The sequence below is a fragment of the Carassius auratus genome, chromosome 9, assembly GCF_003368295.1.
Source record: "Carassius auratus strain Wakin chromosome 9, ASM336829v1, whole genome shotgun sequence".
Lineage (NCBI taxonomy): Eukaryota > Metazoa > Chordata > Actinopteri > Cypriniformes > Cyprinidae > Carassius > Carassius auratus.
This window is the reverse complement of record NC_039251.1, coordinates 3998131-4008130: the sequence shown is the minus strand read 5'-3', so window position 1 is coordinate 4008130 and position 10000 is coordinate 3998131. Positions and strand designations below refer to the sequence as shown.

The window sequence follows — 10000 nt, the reverse complement described above, 5'->3', positions numbered from 1 at the left end:
GAAATGGAACGTTCAAATAACAAAAAAATAGTCTTTAAATATGTAAAGAATAGTGTTTTTAGACATTGAAATGTAATGTTTGCATAACATTTTCAAACCACAGTTGAATGGAATGTTCTTCTAACATTTACATAACCAAAATCAAGTTGTTAATCCATTACATAAGGGATGTTTTGAATGTCAAAAATAATAATAATATCAGTTTTCAATATTATAAAATGGAATGTTCATTTAACATGTGCATAAAAAAGTGTTTCAAAATGAAATTGAACATCCAAATAACCAAAAACATTATTTAAATATAAAAACTTATGCGTTTTTAAATATTCCAATGTAACATTCCCAAAACATTAACAAATATATAAAATGGAATGTTGCTCTTATGTTCACAGAACCAAAGTTCTTGTGTAAATATATAGAAATGTGTGCTTTAATTGTGGAGAACGTTCGAATGTAACATTCTCAGAACATTTCAAACCGATCAAATGGAATGTTCCTCTAACATTTCACGCTTGAATTTCCATTTGTGCTCCATGACCGGAAAATACTCTGATTGACATTTATTCCTTTAGCAGACGCTTTTATCCAAAGCAACTTTGTGCTAGAACAAGTCTGAGTTAGCTTAATGCAGTACATGTATTATTATTGTATAATAAATAAAAGGATAAAACACCAATGTAGAGAAATAGAGATTAATTATTGATAATTGATAAACAGAGGTGTGACGTGTATTCTTTTTGGCTCATTAAAAATCTATCTTGCTGCCGGGTTCTGGATTAATTGTAAAGGTTTGATAGAATTGTCTGGAAGACCTGCCAAGAGAGCATTGCAATAGTCCAGCCTGGACAGAACAAGAGCTTGAGCAAGGAGTTGTGCAGCATGTTCCCAAAGAAAGGGCTTGATCTTCTTGATGTTGAATAAAGCAAATCTGCAGGATCGGACAGTTTTAGCAGTTTGGTCAGAGAAAGTTGATCATCATAATGTGTAACTGAACTGTAGTAGATGTGAATGAGCCTGCTGGAGCTGTAAGTGTGCTGTGTGAGTCAGTGGTGTGCTCTGAGCGTCAGCTGCTTCAGTCGTGTCTGGACGTGTCTGGACCTGAGACATGATCCACCCGAGGCGTCCAGCAGACACAGCTGAGACACGATCATCAGAAACAGCCTGGAGCACAGAGAGGAGTCTTCCTCACACTAAAACATTTGCTCTGCATGTTGCAAAACAGTCACGCAAATACATGTCTGTAACTTAAACAACAATATTAATACTGTTATTCAGTGTTCACCAGTTGCATAGACAGATAAAAAAAAAATCTCAGTAACTAGTAAAGTAACGCATTACTTTTTTAATCCAGAAGGAAATTTCTGAGTTACTTTTTCAAAGGAGTAACTACAGTCACTTTGTTTCCATGTGTTGAGTGACAGCTCTGGTGTTGCCATGGAGACAGAGATCGGGAGAAAGAGCATTGTGTGTGAACATGATCTCACAGTGCATTCCTCAAAATCAATAAAATCACAAACTCCATGCAATAATTAGATATATTAGATATATTAAATAAAACAAATATTCTTTTCACTTTTGGTGTTAAGGGGCTTTTACATTTGACAAAACATAATTATTCATATTAAAACCAAACAATCAAGTGCAGCACAGATTTAAAAAGTAAAGCATTACTTTTCAGAAAAAATAACTAAATTATATTTTTTTTTTATAGAGTAACACAATAGTGTAATGCATTACTTTTAAAAGTAACTTCCCCCAAGTTTGACTTTTATCTCATAACTACGATTCTTTATCTCTTAATTTCAACTTTTTATCTCATAGCTGTGAATCACATAATTATGAATTTTTATCTCATATTTTTTTGACTATCTTATAAAACTTTATCATATTAGTATGTCAATGTCTATAAGCATACATCATTTCTTTCAAAGTAATCATTTCGACCATTCATTTCATAATTATGAGTTTCACGTCATAATTCTGATTTTCTAAAGCATTTTTCCCCCCAATGTGGCATAAATGGAAATCCACACAACTTTAATTTATATCATAATTAATGAAGTTTGCATCAGTGACAGTGTTATTTTCCTGTTTATTAATGTGAAGCTGTTTTCAAACCCTCTGTAGTGTATACAGTCAGGTCATATTTCTATAGTGCTTTATACAATACTGTTCACTGTAAAGCTCAATAGAAATAAAGGTGACTTTACAGGTATTAGCATTTGAGATTATTATTTTTATGTTGATGTTAAAATACAACCTCAACATGTGAGACCCTTGTATTTCTTTCTGAGTCCTGAGATGTGTATTATTATTGATAATTCACTCCCAGCGGTCATTGCTGTACACAGAGCTCTGATTAATGCTCTGATTACTCTGTGTATCTTCTGGATCTATTGTACCTGGATTTCTCTGCTCAGAGCCACTGGAAGAGTGAATCATTTATTTACAAACCTGCTCTGTTTCCACCGTTTCACGTGGATGAGGAAGTTCAAGGTAACAGAAACTCTGAATCATTTATACCGGAGAACTAAAAGTGTGTGACTTCCTCAGAATAAACCCCGAGGACAATCCTGCCGCACCCAACACAATCATCTCTGATGTTTCTCACTGAATCTCTAGAAGAAATACAATCAGACCGCAATAAAATCAGATTCAGATGCTATAAATCTAATGCAAGAGCAGCTCAGATCAATTGATGTTGATGACAAATTCACATCTTTGAGTATTTATTGAATCTGAGCACACTTTGAGATGTGATTTGTTGAGATGTTGAGAACATTCCAATAATTTTCCATAATTGTTTTTAAAGGTTATGTGAATGTTAGAACAAAACATTCCTAAAATTCTAATGGAATGTTCTGATAACATTATTAATATTTGATACATGTTCTAATGTTGAGAGGAAACTGTTGAAATATAAAAAGGAGGGTCTTATACTTAAGTAATAGAACATTCAGATGTAACGTTCTCATAATGTTTTATAAACGTTTACAGAACCAAATTGGAATGATAATAAAATAAAATAGTATAGTGTAAAATCAATAATATAATAAATATAATAAATAATATAAATAATATAATATAAATATAATATAAAAATAAAATAATAATTCTTAATACATTTTTGGAAAAACTGAATGTTCAAAAAAAAAAAAAAAAAAAAAAACATTCCAAAATGACATTTTTGTTACAGTATCAAAAATCTGTCATTTTCACAAATCCAATAATAAATGTTCTTTAAATATAAAAAAATGGGTGTTTAAAAATTTAGAGAGCATTCAGATGTAACATTCTCATAACGTTTTCAAAATGATAGAATGTTCCTAGAACTTTTCAATTAAATTTTTTTTTAAATAAAATAAATGTCATAATGGTTCAAAATAAATGAAATGTTCCTCTAATGTTCATAAAACCAAAGGGAAAAAACCCTTTAAATATAAAAAAGGGCTGTTTTTAATGTTGAAAGAACATTCAAAAGTAACATTCTCATAATGTTTTCAAAATTATCAAATAGGATTCTTAAGAAAATTTAAAAATGGATTTCTGAGATATATATATAAAAAATGTATTCAGTAATGAAGATTTAACAATGGTTTCAAAATGATCAAACTTTTTTTTTTTTTTTTTTTGTTTTTTGGAACATTCACAAATCTAATAATAAACCTCTTTTACACACAAAAAAATAAAAATAAAATGCTGAGAGAACATTCAAATGTAACATTTTTGTAACAAATGATAGAATATCAGCATATTTTTGTTAGCGCTTCCTCTCAATATAAACATGAGATTATTACAGAAAAAAGTCTCCATGTAGGAGAAAGAACAAATCAACTGCAGATTAATTTGAAAAACTCATTCAGATTTAAGAAAGGTGTTTCACACAGTAGTAGTAAGGACTCAGTGTGCACTAGTGAGTGTGCGGTGAGCTTCTCTCTCTGAATCCTGTTAGAAGTGTAAATCAGGCTTAATCTTCAGCCTGTCATTACTAACAAAGCAGGGAATATTTGGGGTCATGGGGTCTTTTATGCAAAGCTCAAGCATAAGAGTCTCCTTTAAGGACACACTTTCTGCCCGGTGTGTACTTAATCTGTGTAATCTGGCAACCCTGTGTGCACTCACTGGTGACAGAACAAGTGCTGATTATATAAATACATAACTGTGCATTTTTCTCATGAGCCAGAATGCATTGCTTTCAGCAGACGATCTTTTACAAACCTATTGATATGACTGCGATAAACGTGTGCTTCTGACGCTGCGTGCAGCTGAAAACAACCACACACTCATCACAATGACAACATCAACTTCAGAAATAATGAATGAAACACTGGGATAATCACAGATGTATAAGGTGAACCCCCTTTTGAAATGCCTCTATGGTTGCTAAATTGGGCAATTCATTGCCAGTTAGAGAGTTTAACTCCTAATCCTAAGGTTGTGGGTTCGAGTCTCTGGGTGCCAATACCACGACTGAGGTGCCCTTGAGGAAGACAGCATAAATGATGCCCACTGCTCCGGGTGTGTGTTCACTGTGTGTGTGTGTGTGTGCACTTTGGATGGGTTAAATGCAGAGCACAAATTCTGAGTAAGGGTCACCATACTTGTATGTCACGTCACTTTTCACTCATTTTTTAGTACAATTAGACAGACCACGTATACACACAGTGATATGGATTAGAAGAGCCTTCACTTATCTTAGATGTTGAATTCACTGTTCTGAAGTGAGGTGGTCACCTGTTCACACCAAGCTCCAGTCATATATTTGAATGTTGAGCAGCGAGCTCATTGGCTCCCAGTACAGGAGAGAACCAATCAGCTGTGCCATGTGATGATGATGTCATTACATCAGATTGAGTTGGGCCTATCGGACTGCACCATCAGAGTCCTGTCTGTCTGTCAATCACTGTACCTGAAACACTACAAAGAGTGATATGAAATATACATATGGACAACCTGGTCAGGTTGCATATGGATGATATATAGTTTACACACAGCACAAATGACATATTTCTGCTGTAATTCTAGATTCCAAGGTTCATCAGTATTAAATCAGAAAATGTTTAGAAACATTCAGTGCTTCAGGAGATATACATCTGCTTGACATTCATTCCTGCTTTACTTTACATTTTTAACATTTCTCTTTGACAAAACACAAATCTGACTCCCATAGCAGGCTCATGAATAAATAATAATTTAGTGTTTTAAACTTCAGGATTTAAATGAACAAACTATTTATTTAAAATTCACTAAAACACACACACACACACACACACACACACACACACACACACACACACACATATATATATATATATATATATATATATATATATATATATATATATATATTTTAAACAGACAAACAAATGTTCTTTCAGTAACTCAAATAAATGTTTGTTGTCTTCATTAATGTTCTCGAAATGTAAACTAAAATGATAAAAATAATTTAAAATCTTTCTTGTAAAACATTTCAGTTGGATGTTCGTCTAACATTTTTTTGAAATGTTGCTCCTTGTTTCAGAAGATTCTAAGAACATTCAAAACAATCTCATAATATTTAAAAATAAAACAACGTAACGTTCTCTTGACACTCACATGATCAAGAAAAGATGCTTTTGATCGTTTAATGTTCTGAGAACATTCAGAAATAACTTAGGGACTTTTTTTAGCCATAATATTGACAAAACTCCAGTTCAGTGTTTCGATGTCATTAATAAAACTGAGTTCTGAGCAGACAAAGAGTGCTTTCTGATATGATGATATTAATCCAGCAGATAATAAAGCAGCGTCTGATTCATCCCCTGCAGACACACATCATGACTCTCATGTGATGCAGACGGACGGCTCTTATTTCATCAAACACACTTGTGTTCTTTCCTCTATTACTACACTGCCCACAGGAAGAACATTCCTCACACATTTATTCAGAGCAAGCACTTTTTATAACTGAATTCATAATTACAGCACACAGATTAATTCTACACAACACACATCAATTATGATTTAAAAAAAGAAATCTCAAACATTGTACTAATATTGCAATAAACAATCCAACACACAAACTAAAATATATATATTTTGACCTGGTTTCACAATTTATTTCAGCAAAAAAAATTAAGTTTAAGCAAAATAAAAATTAATTAGGAAAATTAAAGTCATGGTCTTGAAAAAAATGAAATGTGATGTTATTCTTATTTTTTTTAAACATTATTTGACTGTTTATTTAAAATATTTTTAAAATATTTTGTAAAAATTCACCTTCTTGAAATGTGGGTTGTGAAAGTAAGGTTTTTATTATTCAATTAGTGGATTTCAGGTAGCAAAGTTCAGGATATTGATGGAAAATAATTGGTGTAGAAATAATTTTCACTCAGAAATCGCAAATAAATTTCACAATTACTTACAAAGAAATGGCAAATAACACATTAAATGAAATAAAGAAAAAGTTAAAATAGTATTTCCTCATAAAATGTACTCTTCGTATTCATTCTTTTCTTTTTTTTTTACTTAAAAAAAATGATTTTACAGTGCGCTGTGCAGATTTGAAGAGTAAAGCAGAAGAGTAAAAGCTGGATCTAAGATCTCCTATCTGAACAGGTACAACACAGTAAAGTAAAACACTCATCTGTTAGAGCCTGAAAACAGACATAGCTGAACATTAAGACAATATAAGATGATTTCTGAAGAACAGAAGCCCTTCATGACACACGGTGTGTTTATTTGTGGGCCAGGATGGCGTCGTAGATCTTGCCGGTGTTGTGGATCTGGATGTGTGTGAATCCAGCGGCGCTCAGCAGACGACTGTAATCTGAAGCTTTGCGCTCGCGACCCTCCGTCTGCACCAACATGTTCAGAGAGTAGAGCTGCGCTGTCAGAGGACCAGTGTTATCCTCATACAGAAGAGCCTCCACCAGCAGCACAGCTCCACCTGCACACACACACACACACACACACACACACACACACACACACACACTGTTATCCTCATACAGAAGAGCCTCCACCAGCAGCACAGCTCCACCTGCACACACACACACACACACACACACACACACTGTTATCCTCATACAGAAGAGCCTCCACCAGCAGCACAGCTCCACCTGCACACACACACACACACACACACACACGCACATGCACACGCACACATTTATTGTTTAACTAGTAAGCACACATACAATGTCCTCACTGTTGTCTGCTGTCTTGATGCTTCTCTATACAAATTAAGATATCTGGCTCTATAAATTGAAGTGCTGCATAGACTTCTAAGGATCCTGTTTCTGGCTATCAGGCAATGTGAGCCTCCTCACTCGAGCCCATGATGTCCCCTAACGCCAGCCAAAGAGATCATGGCTCGGGGGAACGTTGCCTCTCCATGCATCTCTATCCAGTCCCTCTGGGGACACAGGGAGTCCTGCTGTGATGAGCCGGGACACCATTCCCTCTGTGCCATCCAGCACGACGTCCACTGTTCCACCACCGTGGGTGCATCGGTCGTCTTTTTGGTGCCACTTGTACAGAGTTTGGAGGCAAGGCTTGCGCTGCTCAACCCGTCCCGCTGGCTCATTCAGACACGATTCAGTCTGCCAAGCAATGAGTTTGCTGTCCTAATTGTAAAGGATGCAATCAAGCTTGTCCCTCCAGCCGAGATGAACTCAGGGTTTTACAGCCCTAGTGTTCACAAGCTTCTGTTCAAGTGCATCAGATGTATCCACCCCAGGATTAGTTTGCACCTGTCAACCTGAGAGATGCTTACTTCTATGTCTCGATTCTGCCTTGACACAGGCGTTTCTACAGTTCTCTTTCTGGCTGACCCTCATCATCAGGTTCTTGAGGGGTGCCAGAAGGTTAAATCCTCATAGGTCACCCCTGCTGCCCTCCTGGGATCAACATTTGCAGCGCTACAGGGTTGTGACAGGGTTCAGTTTGTGGCTCTTTCCATGGACCCCCATGTCATCATGACAAAACTCGTAGATGGGGAACGTCTTGTTTACGTATGTAACCCTAAATCCCTGATTAAGGGAAAGGAGATGTTATGTCCCCATACCACAACCTCAAACCATTACTGGTTGCAGGGACAAGTTCTCAGCGCCTCAGCATAAAACCTGAAGAGTGGATGCCTATTTTTCTTTTTTGCAAATGGTAAAAATTTGATTTCGTCAGGTCTAACTCATTTCTATATGGTTTAGTAGGTACACACACATACACACAAACCCTCATGAGCTTTCATCCACAGATGACAATCTGTTCCTTCATAAAGCAAGCGATGCAGCATCATCATGTATCATATATAACAACTTCTGCTGGCTTGTTTCATTTTTAACAGGCTGCATGTGTGATTAAACAGAATTATTCATCAGAAAACCTCAATTCTGTCATTCTTTCAGTCAGTGAAGGCACACATTCGAGTGAACTGTCTCTTTAAGAGGGTGAATTTGAGGTGAAAGAGAGCCTCCTATTGTAGTGAGCAGATGATTATATAATGAGCTTCTGGTGTCTAGCAGAACGAGACGCTCACAGCCTGAGTGTGTGACGAGTGTTTAGTTGACATCCGCTCGTCTATTCCACACACACACACACACACACACACACACACACACACACACACACACACACACACACACACACACACACACACACACACACACACACACACACACACACACACACACACACACACACACACACACAGTACAGAGTATAGGGAACCAAGCTGATGTTCTTCATTCTTTCCAAACTGAAACAGATTTTTGATATTTGCTCCTGTAGAGACACAAGTATAACTGCTGTATTTCTGGTGGAGAACTAAACTACTCATAACAGAGAATTTTATCAGAAGAGCTCAGAGGGACATTTAATCCCATGAATCATTGCAAAATATGTAAATTAATCTCAAATAACTGATGTACAGTACTGGTTTGACATAATTAAGATTCTTAATGTTCCTGAAAGAAGTCTCTTGTGCTCAGCAGTGCTCCATTTATTAAAATTAAAAACTAAATAAAATACAATAATGCAGTACAAATTTTAAAGTATTATTCTAATCTTAAACAGCTGTTTTCTGTGAATCTGTGTTAAAGTGTAATTTATTCCTGTGATCAAAGCTGTATTTTCAGCATCATTCCTCCAGTCTTCAGTGTCACATGATCTTCAGAAATCAGAATAATATGATGATTTACTGCTCAATAAATATTTCTGATTATTATCAATGTTGAACACAGTTGTGCTGCACAATATTTCTGTGGAAACTGTGATGTATTTTCTTTTTCAGGATTCACAGATGAACAAAGTTCAGAAGAACAGCATTTTTATTTAAATACAGAAATCTTTTGTAACATTATAAATGTCTTCACTGGCACTTTTGATCAGTTTAATGCAATACTTTCTTTAGAAAAAAAAAACAATAAAAAGTGATGAAATAATAAAAAGTTTGATATTGTTTTACTTTAATAATTCAGTTACTAAATTTGCAAAGCATCATGGGATGAGTAGTTCTGTGGCTCATTTATAATGTGAAGGACACAGTCATGCATGTTTATTTTATTCTTATTCTCAGATCAGAACTGAATATACTGAAGCTATTCTGTGAAAGAAATGAACAGCAGAAATGTGTCTAGAGCAAAGGATGCTGGGAAAGTGTCTCTTCACTGTTATACACACCAGTTCAGCTGCTGAGAAGTTTTGAGAGGCTAAAGCACAGTGTGTGTGTGTGTGTGTGTGTGTGTGTGTGTGTGTGTGTGTGTGTGTGTGTACCTGGTCTACAGGACTGGTAAATCTTGGTCAGCAGCTCCACACTCCGCTGGTCGGTCCAGTCGTGCAGGATCCGGGCCAGAATGTAGAGATCGGCCTGCGGGAGCTCGTCCTTAAAGAAGTCTCCTGCCCCCCACACACACACACACACACACACACACACACACACACACACACACACACACACACACACACACACACACACACGCACACACACACGCACACACACACACACACACACACGCACGCA

General features: G+C 35.9%; 2 protein-coding genes across 8 annotated transcripts in view; one reads left to right on the top strand and one right to left on the bottom strand.

Moving 5' to 3' along the window:
- The window catches only part of LOC113109177 (NACHT, LRR and PYD domains-containing protein 3-like), a 1077877-nt gene that overhangs the window by 980939 nt on the left and 86938 nt on the right, over positions 1-10000 (top strand). The gene's annotated exons all lie outside the window — the stretch shown is intronic.
- asmt (acetylserotonin O-methyltransferase) overlaps positions 6226-10000 on the bottom strand; it is a 15875-nt gene continuing 12100 nt past the window's right edge. Inside the window, exons 7-8 of one of the 2 annotated variants that reach the window (XM_026272859.1) lie at positions 9754-9876; positions 6226-6928 (exon numbers count right to left, since the gene is read on the bottom strand). In XM_026272859.1, coding sequence (XP_026128644.1) covers positions 6717-6928; positions 9754-9876 — 335 coding nt within the window. In that variant the 3' untranslated portion in view covers positions 6226-6716. Of the gene's footprint in view, positions 6929-6953; positions 7101-9753; positions 9877-10000 lie in introns of those variants that run through there. The other variant, XM_026272861.1, reaches the window with a different exon arrangement.